Here is a 23,533-nt window from a genome sequence, read left to right as displayed (position 1 = left end):
GTTTGGAGAGGCAGGAAGGAGCACACAAAAGAAAGAAGGATGAGCAATGCTGCACTATGGTGCCTTGGCAGAAATAATTGGTTTCAGACCATCTAGTTCTGTTAACTACTTGATCCTAGGCAGCAACAGTAAGGTCCAAAGGCAGAGCCCTAGGGGCACCCACAAGCTGAACTGGGACTAAAGAAAGCCCTTTTAAGCAAGCAGTTCTCATGAAGAGTGTACCCCAAGATAGGTTCTTTTTCTTTTCTTTATGATACATCAGTCATGCCACAGATTTTCCCCTGCCTTCTGAGAGGGTCTAAAGCGGTCTTCTGTGTATTTATAGGTCCCAAACCAGCAAAGCACTTAAACATGAATAGACCCACTGAAGTCATAAGATGCACATACTTAAGTGCTTTGCTGGATCAAGGCCTCCAGTTAATGGCAAAGCAACACTTTAGATCTATCATATGATGGTGCATCTGTGATACCATTGATGTCTTTTATGTCATTTTAAAAATAAATTAGTAGTTAAGATTTTTCTCTGGATTTTTTTTGCTTGTTTGATTTAAGAATAATTAAGTGTCCCATGTCCCCAGCTCTCTAATATGAAAGAAAATGATCCCAATAGCTCTGTAATGGTCTCCACTCAGGGTCTGGTTGGGAAGCGTGGCCTAGTGGTCACAGCCACAACCCCGGACAGCCCCCTGCTCCCCCCACCAAACTCTGACCCAGGGCCCTTTTAGCTACCAGTAACCTGGCCACCAAGACTACTTAAGGTTGTCCTCCCTGGGCCTCTTCCTCTCTTCCCCCCCGGGGTCACCTCAGTCCAAGGCCTTCGCCTGATGGGAAAATCCAAATCCCAGGGAAGCAAGAGGGAGTCGCCACTGTCCAGGGCCACAGAATACTTCCCTCTCTGCTTGTCTCTGCAGAGGGTCCCCCCTTTCCTCATCTTCCTTCTCTGTACCTTGAAGTCTTTAAACCATGATTTGAGGACTTGAGTAACTCAGCCAGAGGTTAGGAGTCTATTACAGGAGTGGGTGGGTGAGGTTCTGTGACCTGCTATGTGCAGGAGGTCAGACTAGATGATCATGATGGTCCCTTCTGACCTTAAAGTCTATGAGGCTATGAGATCCTGGAGTAAAATAGAGCCAAGCACGCTGAACTGTTTACTAAAATACAGGATACTTGTTACACCACAGACCTTCAACCTAGACTACCCAGGTTGATAAAGGAAGTGCACAGCCTATTCCTGTACCAAAGATGATGTACATGGGGGGGACACAGTCATACAGGTTACAGAGGATGTCAGCCTGTCTGCTTCCCTTCTCCCCCCAGCCAAGAACAAAGTCCTATAAAAAGTCAATAGAGATAATACCACCACTTATTTTTCCCAAAGCTTCACACAAAACGAGGTGCTGCTTATGTCATAATATATACAAGTGTATCTTTGGCAGGAAGCTGCATCCAAAAGTCAGCACATACTATTTAAATCTGAAATTTCATGGTATTGTTACGGTAAGAGTCCTGACCCAAAAAGGTACTCTGTGTGGGGGGGTGGGAAGGGGGGGGCGGGCGGGGGTTGCAAGGTTATTGCAGGGGAGGTTGCGGTACTGTTACCCTTACCTCTGCGCTGCTGCTGGTGCCAGTGCTGCCTTCAGAGCTGGGCAGCTGGAGAGCGGCGGCTGCTGGCCGGGAGCCCAGCGCTCAAGGCAGAGCTGCCGCCAGCAGCAGCCCAGAAGTAAGGATGGCCTGGCATGGTGCGGCCACCCTTACTTCTGCACTGCTGCCTGCAGAGCTGGGCCCTCAGTCAGCAGCTGCCACTCTCTGGCTGCCCAGCTCTGAAGGCAGCAGCACAGAAGTAAGGGCGGCAGGGTATGGTATTGCCGCCCCTTACTTCTGCGCTGCTGCTGGTGGGGAGCTGCCTTCAGAGCTGGGTGCCTGGCCAAGAGCCACCGCTCTCCAGCTGCCCAGCTCTGAAGGCAGTGCAGAAGTAAGGGTGCCAATACTGTGACCCCTCCTAAAATAACCTTGTGACATCCCCCCACAACTCTCTTTTGGCTCAGGACTCCCAATTTGAGAAATGCTGGTCTCCCCTGTGAAATCTGAAAGCAACAAAAGACCAGATTTCACAGTCCATGACACATTTTTCATGGCCGTGAATTTGGAAGGACCCTAGTTATGCACCAAAGTCCTTATGTGCATAAAGGACTTGAGCATAGAACAACAGTTCCCCTCAGCAGGCAAGATTGAGTCTGCCTGCTGACTCCTTCCGAAGGCTGGAGAGGATTGGGGCATCTGCTCTTCCTAAAGGACCACTCAGGATGCCCAAGATAACCACTTAGCTCCTTATGTGCAGAAGTCAAGAGGAGAGCCAGCCAGCTTGTGCCTTCAGTAGGAGACATCAGTGGAGGCATCCCATTTGTCTCCGCAGTGGGAGGTGATCAGCTCTTCTTGTTAGATGCTTATGGGAGCTGGATACCTATCCTGCCTCTTCATCAGAGTGTCCACATCCAATGTCAGTGAGTGTCCAGGCTAAATCATGGCCCACTTCAGAGGTCAACGGCAAAAGCCATTTTTTGTCTTGTGACCAACTGAAAGCCAACCAACATTGGTTGAAAATATCTACATGATTAATACAATACAATACAACACAACATATGGAGAATGTGAAGAGAAATTGTGTGTTTGAGATGGGATTGAACCACAAACCCCATTCCTAATTCAGGGGTATTTAGAATTGGTCTTCTGGTTCTGGCCCTTACAAAAGTAAGGCCACATCAAAGTTCTGATCCAAAGTTCAATGAAGGCTTCAGGTGCCACATTCTGGACTTGGTTCTCTAATGCTTAATAAAGATTTTGTGTATTTTGAATATACTGAAGTACATGATAGTGAGTCTCTTCCTGCTGACACCTGGTCCACAGCAAATCTGTCTAAGACAAATTCCAAATGCAAATTCAAATGTGTATGTTCCCCTTTACGTTATCACCTAGTAGTTAGTTGACATAATTCTTACATCATATTTTTGTTCCTCTACATTGCCTCATCTCCAAATGCAAAGTAAACTACCAATTTGAGGGAGGTGTGGGATGTTATAGAGTTAAAATGTTAAAAAAAAGTTAAATGAAAAAAGCAAAAGTGCAAAAGAAGAACACTCCATTGATTCCAATAAGAGACATGAGAAAGCCAACTCTAATTTTCTGCTGTGAACAGCCTCAGAGTAATTTACACTGGGTTCACTACAACATGTTTAGTACACCTACTTTAAATGAGAAACAGTAAATCCATCTGATGCATTCAATTGTATTAGCTAGCCAGCTGGTTATCAGTCTCCTTTACAATGCCTACGTCAAAGAATACTACTTAAGGCAGCTGTTAATGTAAAGTTCACATTAAACAAAACATTATGCACCCCTTTCTGTCCTCAGAAACATGCAGTGTGAGGCAGAAGTCATCACTGTGCATGGATCCATGCATCCCAGGGCAGCATTTAACCCTGTCACATTTCTCTGCATTTAGTACAGTTTTGTAAAGCAATTATTATGAAGAGATATTTAATTTCTTTTAAATCAAACCTTCCCATGCAGATTTTATTTTTCCCCTAAAACTTCCAACCTTCAAATTGAGACAAATCCCATTACCTGATTCTGAACTCTTTCACCCAAGTGTAAATCAGAAGCAACTCCATTAATGTAAGAGCTACACTGGGATAAAACTGATGTCAGTGAGAGAAGAATCAGGCCCACAAAGTTTAAGATGCCTATAATGAATTAAATTGGCCAGAATATTTGTTTTACAGAAATGAAATCCTCAATGGCATGGGGGAAGCAGGATGGCAAACAAATTCTGAACAGATTTACAGCTCCTGAATCATCACTGAAGTCAGTCGACTTTTGTGGGGTGTATGTCATAGCAGCCAAGTGTGGGGTGGGGGATAGGGAGAGCTTTTCTTTGAATGTAGAGACTTTTGTTTTTAGTTTAAGTCCTGCCATTTTCTTCACCTCTGTGTTATTACGTTTTTATATGTGATACTGTGGTTATATGCTGTCGTTATGAGAACAATTACTTTTGTTTTTTAAAAAGTCTTTTCAGTGACTCATTTCCCCAGCAGGTGCACTATTTATATTTACCATAAAAATTTCATTAGCATTACACAGCGTTTTAAGTGAGAGATCTCCCTATTAAAATCAACAGGAGCCGTGCAGCCAATTTCCCTGTGATAACATGTTTGGAGTACACCTCTTATGGCATTTTAAACATATATAAAAATATTAACAAACAGAACATTAATGGGTCCAATTTTCAAGGGTGCCCAGAGCCATCTCTGGGGTTTCAAGTCTCCAGGCATGAAGGGCTCACCAAGTACAAACTGGCTGGGTCACAGGCCAGAGTACTCCGCTACAAACACAGGCCACAGTGACATGGCTCTTTCCCCAGTTCAGATCCTGCACTAATCTCTTCACCTCTCTCGTAAAGATTGTATCTTTGCCTGGCTGGACACAACTAAGTACAGTATTGTGCTCAGTGAGGCAAAAATACAGGTGCTTTACTAGGCAGGCTGAGATGCTCTGAACATGCCAACCATGCTGGGACACTCTGCCTGTTGCTTGCACAAGCGATCTCCACACTACTTAAGTCCTGAGTCCTCTGCACCAGGGTGAATTTCACCATTTATCACTTAAGACTAAAAACAAAATCTGCAATGTGTAAACTAAATTAAGCAGGATCTGGCCACAAGCTTTAAAAAGTAAAAATGACTTACCCACAGGACCAATCACTGCAGGCGCTGGTGAGAAACCAGAACGAGAGAAAGATTTACAAAATGTCACGACCCAGCTTTATAGCTGTTACCGTACAGTATAAAGTGTAGGGCAGTGTAAATACTCACCCATCCATTTCTTCTTTCATATAGGACAGTTTCTGAAAAGATAAGAATATTCCAAGTAAGTTGAGGGGAAAATTAAAATGGAATTTAATTAATATCCAAATTTTTTCTCCCAGAAATATTTTAACATTGATAACATAGGCAGAAAGTAGTATATTTATTATTAAAGCAACTGATGAAAATAAACTGGCCAAAATTTTCGAGAGTGAATAGTGATTTTGGATGCTCAACTTGAATCACCTTGAAGGGCATTGATTTTCAGATAGATGCTCAACGTTTTCTGAAAATCAGGACCTTTTAAGGGCTCTCAAGGACCCCAAATTACTAGGCACTTTTGACTGGTATCTTTTCAACAATCTTTGAGATTTATTATATACATACATACATACATACACACACACACACAGAGAATACGACAAAAGTGAATCCAAAAAACACACATTAGATTCAATCTCCACTATCCTACAGAGTCCATGCTAGAGATCAGATGCGGGTTCTAATTAACCTTTTCCTTTTCACTCTCACATCTCAGGAAATAAGTGTTAACTCTGCTGAGTTTGTGAATTCAAAAATGCATGTGTCTTTTAAACACAACTAAAGGTTAAATTCACTTGGTACTGATTAGATTGAAATTCTTAGCTGGTTTGTATGAGTGACCGATGGGGCTGGGGGGGGGGGAGGAATCTTCTACTTATATTGGAAGCAAGGGAGTATCTGCACCCCACAAGCAGCTCCCCTGAGTATTCTTCAGATTTTTGAGTGGAAAACCACATGGCAACATTCACTTCTATGATATAGTCACAGGAGTTTCCTCGCTCAACTCTGCAGGTTTGTAGAAATGGAGAGCAAACCATGCTGCTAGCATGGAGGGACCCTCACATAGCAGCGTGGTAGGACAAGCTGTCCATGTAGAAGTCCACACAAGCACCACCAGACAGCAGTTTTGGAGCAATGCTGTATCCCAGTGGACCGTCTTGCTATGGTATTTAGCTGGGCAGATTATAATGTAATTATCTACATGAGAGCATCACCTAGAAATGTGGAGATTCCTCTTTCATTATCAGTGTAAATATGAACAATTACACTTTTCAATTAAAAAACTATGATATTCTTTACTGTGCAGTATTAGGATAGCATGAAACCTGTCTTAAGCAACCATCCAAGAGACCAACAAAAATAGGTAGCCTAGTACAAGCCGATCTAACTTAAGGTTAAAAAAAAAAAAAGTACTAGAAACCTTAGGGACTCTTTAAGATGGTTCCTTAAGAGAAAGGGATGGCCTAGAGGAGGTGGTACTCAGTGCAGGTTACACTGTACAATGTACTAGGATGTGCAAGGGTTTTCTAGGTTGATAATAGGTAGGTTGTGAGTACTTGGAGATTTTATATGATAAAAAATAGTTCATTTTATTATTAAAATGTATTACCAAACATGGCCAACTACCGCCATGACCATTTTACTTAGTGTGGGGCCCTTTGTAGATTTGTCTTTTAGGAGGGGGACTGTGTCTTATTTCGTGTTTAGAAATGTCGAGCACATCGTATTTGGTTTCAGCCATGCTCACATCAATAATGATGATGATCTATTGATTCTAATGGAATATTAATGAATGGCAGCATCACAGCAGGGGCAATGGACGTGTTAAAATATGATGTACAATAAAGTACATTTATTACAAATAAAAATGATATAGCATCCAAACAAAATACTGTGCACCTTCCATGCAAAGGACTGAGGTTTCCCAGCAATGGACTTAATATGGCTTCACCAATGCTACAGCATGACTACCCAGAACGGATCCAATCCCAACTCTAAGCAATCCAGTCCTAGCTCTATCCCCAGTAAGCAGAGCTTAACATGGTGCCGAGTAACATGTTGGATACCAGAAATACCATTTTCTAGGTGTTAGCTTTACATTTGTAGGATCTTTTTACTAAATTACTTATTTAAAAAAATATTAGGGCAGACCAAATCTTTTCAGGTCTTTGTCAGCTTGTTTCACAGCCTGAGCCATTTTTTGTATTTAAATTGTGTTTATGGCATCTTTTAAAGTATCTTTGCCACCTTCTGCCATGCAAACATGAACATTAGCAGTATTTTAAAGGTACAGAGAACATTTTAAAGATGCAAAACTTGCCATTCTGCTGGTGGTGCAGCACATTAGGAACCTTGTGCAAAGAAAATTACATTTTTACTAATGTCACCATGTATTGATCCAGTACATTTCATGTGTTTAAAAAGAGCCAGGTTTTGAAAAAGAAGAACTATAGTTCGGCCATAAAGAAGTGACATCTCTAGAAACAGCTAAGTTAGAGAAGGGTTAGCTAGCTGTTTAAAAAGTCACGCTGCACTAGGCCATTGCAGCTATTTTGCTCTCCTCTTCCACTTCTTCCTAGGGTTCAGAAGCCCTCGAGTGGGACCATTCCTTTAATTCTTTGAGCTAGTGCCAAGGGAGAAGCAGGGTCACAGCTCTCACCTTCACTTCCTGTACCTTTGGTAGCACCCTGGAATGGCAGGTGTACAGTCAGGAAGTAGTACACGGAAGAAGCACAGCAGCTGCTAGCAAGGACAGCTTATACTCTGCACACATGCCTCCCCATCACACCTACATAACTAATGCTAACTTCCCATTCCTACATGGACCATTTGCGCACACTGTGATGTGGGGAGATGGTCTGAGATCAGATAAGAAGACTCTGAACATTAATATTTCATAAATTCACAGAACAAATAATTTTCAGTAGCCTATTAATAATCCCTCTCCCCATTCTCTGATTTAATCAGTTATTATAACGTGACACATGAATGCTGTATTGCAAAAATGTATTTTACCAAAATGCTTCTCTCCTTAGATCACTTGAACAGCTGGCCTGGTCAAGGCCAGCAGGCTTAAAATAACACCTACCAGCTGTATTTTGATTTGATGGCCACGCACTATATGCTGTCACTCTGGATAGAGCAGATTATGCTCACACACACACACTTTCTAATACAGGACTGTGAGCAGGTGGCTTTCCCAAACTGCTCTAAAACATATTGCATAGAGTCAAAAACTCAACCCTTTCCTGTGATATGGCTTTATGAACAAAAAATTTAGGAATAAGATAATGAAGTTTAGTGCAAGCCCAAAACTTAGCTGCTTAGAGCAATGTTTTTCAACAGCGGTCTACAGTCTAAGGGGTCCACGAAAGATTGTCATTACCATAGAACAGTGGTTTTCAACCTGTGGTTTGCAGACCTCTGAGGGTCCACAGCTTAGGTCTAAGATTTCCAAAGGGGTCCACACTTGCACTTGAAAATTTTTAGGGGTCTGCAAATGAAAAGGTTGAAAACCATTGGCGTAGAGAGACTGCCCAGCCCCATCCTATATCCTTGCTCCTTTTCTCTAGAAATTTCTCTAGAAAGCCACTCACACTCCCCTGATATCCAGGTGGGAAAACAAGCCCCCTGTCTCAGTGAGTCAGCAGAACCCACTTAACTCTTTCCCAGCAGGATCAACACATGCTAACAAGGCGAAGCGTTTCAGAAAACCACTGCCAGCATGGTCAACACCCAACCCAATTATGCAGCTAACATGCTGTTTAAGACACTACGTATGTTTTCTAAATTTAGAACAGTAAACAACTGCAGCATGCTAGACACCACTGTGTAGTAACTACTGGCAAATGATGACTTTTTAATAGTAATCTCTCAGTAGTTTTCCTGGGCTTGCCATTTCAAAAATCTTTGCTTCCTTACAAAATATAATCACTCACGGCTCATAAATGTCAAAATCTAAAATTAGAAGCATACCCTGCCATAGCCTATCTTCATGTTTACATTTTAAAATGCAATTTAAAGCCATCAACCTCTCATTCAATTTCGTAGCAAACTTGTGGAGCCTAATACGGCATGATTGGCTTTAAACTGGAGTCTCAATATGGAGCAGCTAGATTATCCCTTGATCCACCCTTGGTTAGGAGACCCACAGTAATACATATGAGACTATCATCGTGTCATTACAAAGACATCTGCATATCCACATTTTTTATTATGGAATACAGGCATTAAATAATTATTTAGGATTAGATCTTGCAGTCCTTATTCGGGCAAACCCTCCATTAGCTTTAGTGGGAGGTTTGCCTGAGTTAGGATTGTAGATTGATGGCCTTAAATTAGGCTGCAATATGCTCTGGATGGTTACTGTAAAAATAATAGATTAACCCAGTCAATGAATGAGTATATTCACTATACATAAATTTCAAAATAAGTGAGTTCTACTCATGGAGTTTATTACTACATTTCTAGCACATCTACCAAAAAAAAAAAGAGCCTATATATTGCCTGAGTGGAGATCATTGATACCGTGCGACATTAAGGAGATAGATAAAATCTGAGATTTGATTGTAAATCCTAAGAAGAAATGACCTTCTAAATGATACATGGCCCATCCTTCAGCTCCTAAAGACCCATGAAAAGTTCAAGTGCATTACTTTACAGAGTCACTTTGGAGGTCCACACATTATGTCCAGAAAGTAAAGCGTCACAAAGGGCCTAGAAAAGTTGGTTGTTTAACAGAGATTGTCGTCGACTTAAGGGCAAGCAGAACACTTAGGATGTAGGGAATACTTTGGGGAGAGGTAGTCTTTTAAAACAGAGATTGACAAAGAAGAGTGATCTCTTCATACAGGTTTTACAGTATATAACAGGGGTGGGCAAACTATGGCTTGTGGGCCGGATCCGGCTCACCAGCCATTTTCAGTCAGCCCTCGACCTCCCGCTGAGGAGCGGGGTCTGGGGCTTGCCCCGCTCCAGCCGGGGAGCAGGGTCAGGAGCCGCCCCACGTGGCTCCTGGAAGCAGTGGCATGCCCCGCCCCGGCTCCTGTGCGCTCCAATGGCCCCCTCCGGCAGTGTTGCCTGTGGATGGGTCAGCACGCAGAAGGGACATGCTGCTGCTTCCAGGAGCCATTTGAGGTAAGTGCCACCGGGAGCCTACAACCCTGAGCCTCTCCCCATGCCCCATTTACCACAGCCCTGATCCCCCTTCTGCTCCCCAAATCCATCAATCCCAGCCCAGAGCACTGTCCTGCACCCCAAACCCCTCATCCCCAGCCCCACCCCAGAGCCCACACCCCCAACTGGAGCCTGCACCCCTTCATGCACCCCAACCCCCTGCCCCAGCCCTGATCCCTCTCCCGCCCTCTGAACCCCTTGGTCCCAGCCTGGAGCACCCTTCTAGACCCCAAACTCCTCATCCCCAGCCTCATCCCAGAGCCCGCACCCCCAGCTGGAGCTGTCACTCCCCCCTCAACACCCACCTCACTCCCCCACCCCAGCTTGGAGCCCCCTCTCACACCCTGAACTCCTCATTTTTGGCCCCACCCCAGAGACTGCACCCACAACCAGAGCCCTCACCCCCTCCTGCACCTCAATCCCAATTTTGTGAGCATTCATGGCCAGCCATACAATTTCTATTCCCAGATGTGGCCCTCGGGCCAAAAAGTTTGCCCACCCTGGTGTATAAGATAATGAGCATCTTACAATTCTAAGGACCAGTTCTGCAGCATTTACCTGATTTGACTTCAAGAGTTTTGCCTTAATGAAGACTGCAGTACTGGGCTCCCAGTCAATTAAAAAGGCATGCCCATTATCAGAAGAAAACCTAATAAAGCCCAATTTTAATGAGGAACAAGCAGAGAGTTGGGAGTAGAGCTAGTTGGGAATTTTCTGTCAGAATGATTTGTTGATAAAAATGCATTTTTCCACAAAATTGAAATCCACTCCTTTCCCTCCCCCCCCGGGGAAAATTTCAATTTTACCCCAAAATTTTGATTTTCTGTCAGGAAAAAATTTAAAAAAATATTTTGCTTTGGGTCAGTTCAGCCCAAATCAGAGTATTTCATTTTGTTGAACTAACCTAAGCATTTCGAGTCAGTTCAATATTCAACTGCATTTCCTATTGTACACATTGCCTCATGGCAGTTTTAATTCTGGCTCCCATTCTCTCCTGTGGACTGGCCTCCCTGTAGGACTACATCTCCCATAGTGCGATGCAGACTCCCTTCTGACCAAGCTACCTATTTCAGAATGTCAATCGTTTCTTTCAGCTGAATACATTGAAACAAAATATTGCAACATTTCTGAATCAAATTTTTTGGACTATTTAGCTCTGCAAAGAACAAATATCTCCAATTTTCAGCTCTATTTGGGATGAAAACAAATATTGAAATATCAGACTCTCCTGAAGGACAAAAATTCCAAATTTCACTCGGCTTTAGGGGTTCCGGGGCTCTAATTTTGGCCTTTCTATTGGCTGGCTGTGTAGCCTTTGGCAAGTCACTTCACCTCTCTGCCTAGATGTCTCCATTTCCAAAATGGAGATAACACCATATATCTACCTACTTCACTGGGATGTTGTGAGGATTAAGTAGTTAATGTCCATACAGCCCTTTGAATACCTAAAGCGTTACCCAAGTAGTGCAGTACTACACAAGTAGTAATAGTAACATCAGGGTAACAGAGGGTGACTTTCACCCAGTGGGATTATTTTTGGCAAATGCAATTTATATTTTCTAGGTTAACCTGATGAAAAGATGCTCACATCATGTTATTACACCATTCCTTTTGAAGCGTGGACTGGATTTTAGCTCCCTTGCTCCAACACCTTCCTCTCTTACCAACTGCAATTAATCTTATACAATGTAATATAATGCAAGTAAAAGAAACCCGTAGTTTAAGATGAACACAAAGATTACAGCAATAAAGTATTAATCACATACACAGAAGCACAAAAGACATTGACCATATGGACCAAGTTCCACCAATTTCTGCAGCAAATCAATTATGTGCGATAGACCTGCCTGATCCTAACAGATGATCCCTATGCAATGCTACAGAGAGGAGCAGTGGAAAAAACATGCTCCCTGCCAATAAACACTGAGGGGCTTGAGGAATTCCTTCCTGATCCCACATTAATCTAATTCTGTCCAGATAAGACTGACTGAATGTGTTTGGTTTAGTCAAACCACATATCCAGTTTAGTATGTGCGTACTGGGTGGTATCGGGGGCCTGTGATATACAGAAGGTCAGACTAGATGATCTGGAGGGTCCCTTCTGGCCTTAAACCCTATGATTCAACATTTTTTATAATTTAGAAGCTATAGTTAACACAACTGCTATATATTTATTTTAATGTATATTATCAGTACCAAGGACTTTAGAGAATCTATACCTCTAATTTCAAAGGGTTTGAATGCACATACCTCACTTGGATATATTACTTATCCACTCAGAGGATAACCTAAAAATATAGAAGATGACATATAAGCTACATTTGATCTGAAATCTGATATAATTTAATTTGTACATAAATTAGTTAATTATAGTGTGTCAGTCAGATGTTTGATTTGCCTAAGGCTGTGGTGAGTGGGTGTGCTGGCAATGAGATCTGACATTGTCCTGAACCTGTCCTGCAGTAGAAATGCCCTGGCTCGGGTAGAGTCGAGTCCCGCTCTGATAAACTCAATTCTTTGGACCAGGATTAACGCTGATTTTTGCTCGTTTATCAACAGGCCCAGAGCATGGCATGTGACTTGCAGCACAGTGACACTGCGCTGGACTTGGGTCCTGGAGCTGCCTTTGATGAGCCAGTCATCGAGGTATGGGTAAATTTGGATACAGTGATGTCTGAGGTAAGCCGCCACTACCGACATGCACTTGGTAAACACCCTCGGGGCTGTTACCAGGCCAAAAGGGAGCACTGGAAATTGGTAGTGGGCGGTCCCCACTGTGAAGCGCAGGAAACATCCGTGTCCGTGGATATCGATACATGGAAGTATGTGTCCTTCAAAATCGAGGGTGGCGTACCAGTCTCTCCAGATCCAATGGATGACGGAGACCAGGGAGATCATGCAAAATTTCGACTTCTTGAGATATTTGTTAAGGTCTTAGACCCCCCTTGGTCTGTGGGATTAAAAAAACAACAGGAATAAAACCCTTGCACCTGAAATTTTGGGGGACTTCCTCCACAGCTCCCACCTGCAGAAGGCCCTGCACCTCCTGAGTGAGCAGGCTCTCGTGAGAGGGGTCCCTGAAGAGGGATGGGGAGAGGGGTAGGAGCGGGGGGACAGAAATAAACTGAAGGGTATACCAAGCCACAGTGCTGAGGACCCATCGGTCCAACGTTATGGAGGCCCAGGCAGGGAGGAAAGGGGCCAGGCAGTTGGAGAAAAGCCGTGAAGCAGGATCCAGGACACAGACTGGAAGGTCACCCTCAAGCATTCCCTCAAAACGCCTGCTTACCACCCTGTTGGCTACATGTGTAGCTCAATTGAGTGGAGGATGCTGGCTGGTGGCCTTGCTGGCACTTATAGGTCTTGCCCTTCTTATGGTAGGGCTGCAACCGAGGATGACTTCCAAACCTCTGGCTCTGTTGCAGCTTGAACCGCTTCCTAGCCAGCCCTGGGGTGTACAGGCCAAGGATGCGCAGGGTTGCCTTGGAGTCTTTCAGACCATGTAGTTTTGTGTCTGTTTGCTCAGAAAACAATGCCAGGCCATCAAACGGAAGGTCCTGGATGGACTGCTGAACCTCCATTGAAAGGGCCGATGACTGTAACCAGGACGCCTGCCTCATGGAGATGGCTGAGGCCATGGTTCGGGCTGCAGAGTCTGCTGCATCTGAGGATGCTTGAAGGGCTGCCCTTGTCACCACTTTGCCCTCCTAGAGAATAGCCAGGAATTCCTTCCTGGGTTCCTCTGGCAGCGAGTCCGAGAACTTGGTCATGGACTTCTAGATGTTAAAATCATAGCAGCCAAGTAAGGCCTGGTGATTGGCCACTCGCAGTTGGAGGCTGGAAGTCGAATAAACTTTTCTTCCAAAGAGATCGAGCCTCTTTGCCTCTTTGTATTTGTGTGTTTTGGGGTTGGCCCTGTCTGTCACGTTCATTGACTGCGGACACAACTGGAGAGCTTGGGGCAGGATGAACATACAAATATTCGTACCCCTTTACCGGGAAATAGTATTTACACTCTGTCCTCTTGGAAATGGGGGCAGTGATGAAGGCTTCTGCCACAGAGTCTTAGTAATTTTCACCACTCCCTCGTGCATGGGCAATGCCACCCTGGCAGGGGCTGCCAAACTCAGCACGTCGAAGAGGGAGTCTTGGGGCTCCACCAACTCCTCGGCTTCAAGCCCCAGGTTGAGGCAACACTTTTTAAGAGCTCTTGATGAGCCTGGGTGTCATCCTGAGGCACTGGGTGAGAGGGCCCCATAATCCACTCATCAGGTGAGCATGAAGGGGAGGCGGGCGCCGGTGGTTCTGCCACCTATGTCGTCTCCTGCATGGGTACCTCCACTGCAGCCGGGTACCCAGTGGGGTCCTCTCTAGGGTTACATCTGTGTCAGGGGTGGGGAGGCAGGCAGGAGACCATTGCCAACCCGCTTGTCTGATTCCCCTGAGACCGACCTATGCCCCTGTGAAGGCTGTGGAAACCCCAGGGCGTTTAGCAGAGGTGCTGGGGGCAGGCCACAGGCCCTGAGGCCACACTGCACCAGAAGGTGCTGCAGGGAAAAACGGTGACTCTGATGGGTGGCCCTGACCCACTGGTAGGGACCCTTCCTCGCTATTGGAGGAAGGTCCATGTCCAGGGGACCAGGACAATGCCGTCGGGGCTGACCCTGGAGCTCCGCTGAAGATTTCCATGAGAGCAGTGACCCTCGGCACCGCACTCCCAGTGACCGATAGTGGTGTTTGGCAGATCAGCGACAGTAATCCAGTGATCTATGCCTGACACTTAGCGAGCTGTCTGTCATGTGGGAACAGGAGCAAATAGGCCGCCACACTGGGGATCGTCAGCACGCCCGTGGTGAACCATACCGGCGACCAGTAACAGGGCTCTCTGGACTGGCAGGTTGAACCGCCAGAGCAGCGCCAGACACTGGGAGAGTGCCTTGGGCGTTCCTGGCACCAAGGCGGGGGGACAGGTGCCACACCTCTGCGGGTCTGCGCCATTACACTGGCAATCATCTCCCCCCAGCCTGCGGAGTGCTGCCCAGAGTCCGGGGACTGACGCCAAGGACTCTGACAGGTGGGCCGAGCCATGTCCAGGGTGTGGTGGCTCTGTGCAGGCGAGCGCTGGTGGGACACCTGCAATGAAGAGTGGTGCTGCACTGATGGGGACCATTGGAAGGGTCCCAAGGCAGGTTTTCCCCTGGAGCTGGGCACCTCCGTGGCCAGCATGGGTGGCACCAGTAGGGACAAAATGTCCTTTGCGGCCTGAAAGGCCTCTGGTGTGGACCGCATTGCCAGGTGCCGAATGCCTCTGCTGCTTCCCAGGGTGGGTCCTGGAGTGGGCTAGCTCACTCAGTGGGAGATTGGGCCCGACCTCCATCCAGAGGTGAAGAGCTGCCCCTTGTGGGTCTTTGCTCTCCTCCGGCCCTCTCCTTCCCTTTATGGGACGCAGGAGAACGTCCCCTCCCAGCCTTTCTTTGCTTTCTAGACAGTACCGGGGAGGGGGATCAGTGCCAGTCCACAGTCGGCGCTGGTGGCATGCTCTACACCGAGGCCACAGTGCTAGGAGCGGAGTCCAATCTGGACAGCTCTGGTGCTGGTGTAAGTATCGACTCCATAAGGAATGCCTGAAGGCGAATATCCTGCTCCTTTTCGGTCTGAGGTTTAAAACTTGTACAAATGTGACACTTGTCGCTGAGGTGGATTTCCCCCGAGCACCTCAAACAGCTACTGTGGGGGTCATTGACTGGCATAGGTTTTCTGCAACAGTCACAGGGTTTGAAGCCCAGGGACTAGGGCATGCCCCGTCCCTAGGCTAAGTCCCGTCCGAGACTACAACTAACATTAAACTACACTAAAAGGGAACTAAAACTATTAACTTTTCAATGACTATATACAACAAAGTTCCCAACAAGCAATTAAGAGGAGAAAGCTTGCTGAGGCAAGGAGATGTTACAGCATCATCACTGGCGGTAAGAAGGAACTGCGGGTGGGGGAGCCCAGCAGCACCCCTTATACCACGCCATATGGGCGCCACTCCAGAGTTGTTCCCCTATGAATATCACTAAGGGAAAACTTCTGGCACTGGTGCATGTGGCAAGCACACACACCTTGTCAAGGTTCCTTCCCCACTCTGAACTCTAGGGTACAGATGTGGGGACCTGCATGAAAAACCCCCTAAGCTTATTTTTACCAGCTTAGGTTAAAACTTCCCCAGTGTACAAACTATTTTACCTTTTGCTCCTGGACTTTATTGCTGCCACCACCAAGCGTCTAACAAATATAACAGGGAAAGAGCCCACTTGGAAACGTCTTTACCCGCAAAATCCCCCCAAGCCCTACACCCCCTTTCCTGGGGAAGGCTTGATAAAAATCCTCACCAATTTGCATAGGTGAACACAGACCCAAACCCTTGGATCTTAAGAACAATGAAAAAGCAATCAGGTTCTTAAAAGAAGAATTTTAATTGAAGAAGAAGTAAAAGAATCACCTCTATAAAATCAGGATTGTAAATACCTTACAGGGTAATCAGATTCATAACACAGAGAATTCCTCTAGGCAAAACCTTAAGTTACAAAAAGACACAAAAACAGGAATCTACATTCCATTCAGCACAACTTATTTTATCAGCCATTTAAACAAAAACAGAATCTAACACATATCTAGCTAGATTACTTACTGACTTTTTACAGGAGTTCTGACCTGCATTCCTGCTCTGGTCCCGGCAAAAGCAACACACAGAGAGAGCCCTTTGTTTCCCCCTCCTCCAGCTCTGAAAGTATCTTGTCTCCTCATTGGTCATTTTGGTCAGGTGCCAGCGAGGTTATCTTTAGCTTCTTAACCCTTTAGAGGTGAAAGGGTTTTTCCTCTGGCCAGGAGGGATTTAAAGGTGTTTACCCCTCCCTTTATATTTATGACACACCTACAATAGAATGGACATGAGCAAGCACTTGAAGAAAAACCCATGGTGCTACATGCTGTACAAACAGAATAAAAACACAGTTCCTGCCCCAAGGAGCTTGCAATCTAAGAATAAGACAAGAGACAGACAGAGATACTGAGCTGGACCAGACAGCAAGAGGAAACATTCAGCATAATAGGGAGAGGTATCAGCACACTATCAGTCTTACCACTGTCAATGTTGTTGTAGGCAACCTGGCAAACGAGAGTTGTAAAGAGAGATTTGCAGGAAAGTAGCTTTTCAGATGTTTATGGGGTGCTCCTTCTAACCAGGAAGGGCAGCCTGGGAGAAAGCACAAAGGTGCTTGTTTTAAAATTTTAACAAGTGGGCAATGGAGGCTGACATCATTGGCCAATTGGAGGCATGAGTTCACATTTTGAGAGTCAATGAGAGATGATAGCTAGGGTGGAGATAGGCTGTGAAGGGCCTTGAAAATGAAGACAATCAGCTTATATTTCATGCATTAGCAAAGGGGGAGCCAGTGAAGGGATGCAGCAAGAGGGGTGACATGGTCAAAGCGATCGGCTAGGGAAATGATCTTTGCAGCAGCACTGTGAATGGATAGAAGCGGGGCAAGATGGCATTTGTCAAGGCCAGAGAGAAGGAATTTGCAGTAACCAAGATGTGAGATGATACAGCCAGGAAAGGCCATATCTTAAGAGATGTTATGCACAAAGAATCGGCAAGATTTAGACAGTCTGGATGCTGGAACCTAGAAAGAGGTCCGAGTTGAAAATGATGCCCAGGACCTGAGTGACAGGTAGGATGGTGGTAGTGTCCTCAAGTGATCTAGAGAAGAGGTGGGTGGGGCAGGGCTTGGGAGACGGATTAGGAACACTGTTTTAGCCATGTTAAGCTTGAGCTCATGGCTAGACATCCACAAGGTGATGTTAGAGATATAGGCCAAGACTGTAGTTTGGGCAGAAGGAGACAGATATGGAGTACGAAGGTAGATCTGCGAGTCATCAGCATAGAGATGGTAGTTGAATTTGTGTTTGCAGATGAGATTGCCCAGAGATAAGGGGTAGAGGCAGAAGAGAAGGGGACCAAGGACAGAGCCCTGTGGAACCCCCACAGAAAGTTGCAGGGCAGATGAGGAGGATCCTCCAGAGGACACACTGAAGGAGCAATTAGAGAAGTGGGAGGGAAATGTGGAGAGGACAGAGTCATGGAAGCTAACAGAGGACAAGATTTCAAGAAAAAGAGTATGGTTAACTGTGTCAAATGCAGCTGACCGGTCAAGGAGAATGAGGATGGAGTATGCATCCCAGCCAAAGCTCAGAAGAGGTCATTAGATACCTTGGCAAGAGCTGTTTCAGTGGAGTGCCAGGGATGGAAGCCAGATTGGAAAGGGTCTAAGGATGGAAATGGAGAAGAGGAATTTCAGGCAGCAATCACAGATTGCATGTTCAATGACCTTAAAGACAAAAGGGAGGAGGGATGGGGGTGGTAGTTGGAAAGGCAAGTGAGGTCAAGGGTGGGTTTTTTAAGATGGGAAAGACTAAAGCATGCTTATATTGTGATGGGAAAGAGCCAGAGGAGAGACGTTTAATAAGGGAGGAGATACGAATGAGTGCAAGGGAGACCAGAAGAGGGGATGGGAGAGGGTAACTGGAGCAAGCAGAGGAGTTAGTGAAGGAGCGCAGACAAGAATCTGTGACAGGGGAGAAGGAGAGAGTTGTAGGAGGGGAATGGAACGTCACTTTTTTGTTTTGTTTTTTTTAAATAAAGAAATCACCAAGATCCTGTGCAGAGAGAGATATGGAGGCAAGAGAAGGGGAGGGTTTGAGGAGTGAGTGAAAGGTGGCTGGGATTGCCGGCAAGAGATTCAATTGAGTTGGAGTTGAGTTGTTTATCTAGGAAGATGGCAGCACTGAAGGAGAGAGAATAGTACTTCCTTGACTCTCGCCAGGGTTGTGAAAATAAATTCATTAATGTTTGGGAGAGGGTCAGAAAAGAAAAGCTGTTAGATATCACCTTCATGGGATACTAAATCCTACGTTTGAACACTCAGTTCAGAATTTAGGCAACGTAAATGTACATTTAACATGTCTAAGTGTCTATTTTAGCATGCTAATGGGGACTCGGGCACCCTATTAAAGCATCCTGTGGCATGTTGCTTACTTCACCAACTGCCTCCTCAGTTTCCCTCATTGTCAGGGTAGTTTATCCCTCTGACCAAACCAACAAAGCTGTCACTTCTGGGGGTAAGGGAAGCCAAAAACCAACAAAATGAACAGCCCTTTCAACAAGTTTAAGCCTTCACCTTGTGGTCCAGGGGCTCACACAAGGAGTCCTTTACCAGATAAACAACTCTTCCCAGTCTGGGATTCCTTGTTTTCCTTACTGCCTCTTGGATCTGTTCACATGTCTCCCTCAAACTTATACAGTCCTGCCTCCTTTCCTGGCATGCCTTCCTACAGTTACCTGACTCCCTGAAACTACAAATCCCAGAATGCCATCTTCCTGGAACGAAATCTGTAGGAAGATTGTGCCAGGCCTGTTGCCTGTTTTACGAGGCTAGCACACCATGTTACACACATCTACATTTGAAAACTGTGCCCACAAATAAATATTAAGATGGAGCTATTGCAATGCCAGTTACATTTGCATTATATTCTGAACTCAAAGTGGGACTTAAACCTCTGTTTTACATAAAAAACAGAGTTTATCTATCCAAAATGTTCATCACAATCTCTGGATAAAGCTTGAATTTTTAAGAATATGCTTATAAAAGTTGCAGATGAGACCAAGCTGAGTGGGATTGCAAGCACTCTGGAGGGCAGGATTGGAATTTAAAATGACCTTGATAAATTGGAGAATTGGTCTGAAATCAACAAGATGAAATTCAGTAAGTTAGATGCTTTCAAGTTGTCATGGCCTGATGGAAACTGCCCTCAGATACTTAAGGAACTAACTAAAGCAATCTCAGAACCATTAGTGATTATCTTTGAGAACTCATGGAAGACAGGTGCGGTACCAGAGAACTGGAGAAGAGCAGTCATAGTACCTATCTTTAAAAAGGGGAACAAAGGGGGCCCAGGGAATTATAGACCAGTCAGCCTAACTTCGATTCCTGGAAAGACACTGGAAAAAAATTTAAACAATCAATCTGTAAGCACCTAAAGGAGAAACAGGTGATAAGTAATAGCCAGCATGGATTTGTCAAAAACAACCTAATTTCCTTCTTTGACAAGGTTGTAGGCCCTGTAGCTCGAGAGGAAGCAGCGACATGTTATATCTAGATTTTAGAAAGGATTTTGACAATCCCACATGACAGTCTCATAAGTAAACTAGGAAAATGTAAACTACATGAAACTACTATGGGTGCACAACTGGTTGAAAAAATGTACTCAAAGAGTAGTTATTAATGGTTTGCTGTCAGACTGGAAGGACATGTCTAGTGGGGTCCCATAGGGATCTTTCTTGGTTTCAATACTGTTCAGTATTTTCATTAACAACTTGGATAATGGAGTGAAAAATATGCTTGAATTTTCTGAGGAGTTTTAAAAAAATTCCATTGGTTAGTTTCAGTTTAAATTTAAACTGGCCACAACTAAATTCACATTCTGAGTCCCATGATATTTTGGCCCCCTCTAGCCCCAAAACTACAAACTGAAGAAAGACCATAACTTGTTTTGTTTGTAAAAGAATACAAAAATGGTCAGCACTGACTGTTCGTCATATCTGAATCGTATGTGCTGGGAGAGCAGGAGGTTTACAACAACCAGGATCTTCTATGAAGTAGCTGTTAGCTTTTGACAGAGACCAGGAACTGCATGAATCTTCCCAAACCTGCATCACTTGACAAAACTGTGACGTGAAGGGACAACAGAGGGGGCCATTTTGGTCTGTTTGTGATGGAGGTGGATGGGTGGAATTTGGGGAAGGGGATGCTGGAAGGCTGGTGTCCTTACTGGGGCATAGTTAAGGTTGTGGTGCATTTTTTTGTGGTGGATGGTGGTTGTGCTAGTTGTGAGGTGTTCATCTCTGGGTGGGGTAATAGAGGGTGTATACTGTGGTAGATTTAATTTTTCATTGCCTTCCTTTTTTAAGTTTTGTGTCAGGTACATTCCACAGAGATCACCGATACACAGCACAGTGTTTTTGTGTACTGATATTATATATACTTGCAGTAGGCCTGATCAAAAGCCCAGTGGAGGGTTCTAAACATGAGATGCCGACAGCCCAGATGACAGTCCCAAAAATTAGGACTCTCTCAGTCAAGATTTAACATTAACAAGTCTTAAGTACTAACAGAACTTAATACTTAGCCCTGCCTCAATGCAGGGGACTGGACTAGATGACCTGTCAAGGTCCCTTCCAGTCCTACATTTCTATGATTCCATGGCTGCTGATTAGTAACAAATGTTCTGAAATGTACATAATGCAATTTTCCTGGCCCTTACAAGTCTGTGGGGCCGCCACACACACATGCCATGACAGCCCATGCCATACTATTTTAAAATTCCTGTCAGCTACCTATATTGTGGCAACTAACAGAGTGTACTATTTATTTATTTGTAATTGGATATTAAAATTGTCCACATTCCTAAATTGTTGTGCTTCATCATAAGTGTGAGTAGAGGCTCCACACAGACACAAGGTACAGTTAAGTGCCTGGCTCCGCACTGCATGGAAATCCGACTCACGCCTCCTGTCCCTCCAGGTTTCTTATTCTGAGAAGATCAGGGCCGGGCATAGACAGTTAATGATCATGTCTGAGAAGTCAAGGGCTTAAAAGATTCTCAATCTGCTAATGAGGCATACCCTATCCAGCTACTCTACCCCATCCCATCTCCTGGTCTCCCTTGCAAATCTCATCTTGCAAATACCCTTTTTTGGCCTGCTTCCTGCCACTGGGCAGCAGTAACCTGGCAGCTGCACAGAAGTGCTCTCATTAATGCAGGATCAGTCTCCTCTGTGCCCTGCTCATCAATCTGCTCTATCTTAGGTTTATACATGCAACACTCCACATCTGGGCTTTGCGGGATCAAGCCTATTGTGTGTAATCGCAGGTCTGGCTTGGGGGTGGGACGATGAGTGAATTACAGATGAGAGGGGCAGGAGAAAGACAGATTGGTTAACTGCCCAAAGTGTACAGGCAACAAAATCTGCACCTCACTATCCAAATGCCACTTCCAATTTCAGATAAGTGAACATCGTCTGGATGTTACAGCAACATAACCGCAACAAGTCTGGTGCCCATTTTGTTACTCCTGCATTTCTCCACAGCAGTCACACATCTACGCCTTTCCACACTTGCCATGATACAACGTTGGACCAATGGAAAAAAAAAATGAAGAAGGTTACTTACTGGTCGCTGGAGTTCTTTGAGATGCGCTCTGCATATTCACACTCCCAATAAACTTCCCTTTCTTTTACAGAATAGTAAATGACAAATACACTAGACCCTGCATTAGCGGTGGAAGGATCTGAGGTGGCAACCAACACCGTGCTCTTTTATAGACACACCCTCAGCACATGCTAAAACACTAAGGAAGGGGAAGAAGGGGTATGTGAATGCTTTAACAGGCACTGCTACCAGAAGGTTTCACTGTCCAAGCTACACCAGTTGGTATATCCCACGAGTGTGAATATGCAGAGGACACTCGAAGAACTGAAGGTCACAAAATGTTTTAGATACATTATTTAAAACAAATGATTTCTTCTCCTGGAAGGCCAATTTTTTTTTAATCTAGCCACCATATATGGATAATCTGTATTCTTGTGACCAGAGCCAGTCATGTTATTTATGATATGATCACAGATGTAATATACCTCTATTCATTCAATGTCTGAGTCTGGAATATGCAATCCTAAAGTGCCACCAAATATTAGACTTAGGTGATGGTTTGAAAAACTGATACTATACTGGAGTCATGACACTAGAATTTTTGCACAGATTTCTAGTGTTTATTCCATAGTTTTTACATGGCCTTGTCTTATTGTTGTCAAAGCATTGTAAAGTAATTGTGGATATAATTGACTCTACGTCTATTTTGAATCTCATCTGGAAACATTTTTTTCCCTTGCCTGTATTTTATTACATTTCTCTCCCTCTGTTCTTTTAACTCTGTAACTATATACTTAACACGTCTGCAAAGCATCTTAGGATACAATTTGTACGAAAAACCCCATGACACAATATTGTATAAGGTTAGGGTTATTGTATATGCTAGAGATGGGGGAGTCGCAAAATGTATGGATTTCAGTTCAGAAAAGCATCACAAAAGCCCATTCATATTGCTTATCTGAACCCTCCACATCTCTTAAATATGTGAACTTTGGTTGGATATCTGACCAGTGTTGCAGCATTTCCAGTTCCAGTCCTAGCTGGAACCTGGAAAAACCGAGGTCCGTGAACCTGAAAAATAATAGGATAACAGATCAAAGGAAATTTCAGAGCCTGGGCTAAGTGGTCGAAACACAAACTGACAGACCGCAGAATTACCAACAGAGTGTATGCTGCTTTGCCGTTTACTACAGTGCAAGACAGAAGAGATTCTTTCTGTTAAGCAACTGAGTATGTGGACCATTCACACGCTTCATCCTGCGAGCTGCTGAGCTCCTGTGAGATGCTGACCACCATCAGAAGAAGTCAAGGGTGGGTATTAAGGTGCTCAGCATCTTGCATGAACAAGCTGTGACAGTCTGTACCCCTGTGTTCATCCCTTTCACAGGATTATGATAACTTTTGTACCAAGTATGCCTGGTG

General features: G+C 44.7%; 1 protein-coding gene across 1 annotated transcript in view; it reads right to left on the bottom strand.

Annotated features, from left to right (window-relative positions):
- IMPG2 (interphotoreceptor matrix proteoglycan 2) overlaps nt 1–23,533 on the bottom strand; it is an 86,360-nt gene that overhangs the window by 39,688 nt on the left and 23,139 nt on the right. Inside the window, exons 4-5 of the mRNA XM_074973264.1 lie at nt 4,869–4,900; nt 4,743–4,766 (exon numbers count right to left, since the gene is read on the bottom strand). Coding sequence (XP_074829365.1) covers nt 4,743–4,766; nt 4,869–4,900 — 56 coding nt within the window. The remainder of the gene's footprint in view (nt 1–4,742; nt 4,767–4,868; nt 4,901–23,533) is intronic.

This window comes from Natator depressus, chromosome 1 (genome assembly GCF_965152275.1).
Source record: "Natator depressus isolate rNatDep1 chromosome 1, rNatDep2.hap1, whole genome shotgun sequence".
NCBI classification, from domain to species: Eukaryota; Metazoa; Chordata; order Testudines; family Cheloniidae; genus Natator; species Natator depressus.
Note: the sequence above shows the minus strand (reverse complement) of the source record. Positions and strands in the feature narration are given on the sequence as shown.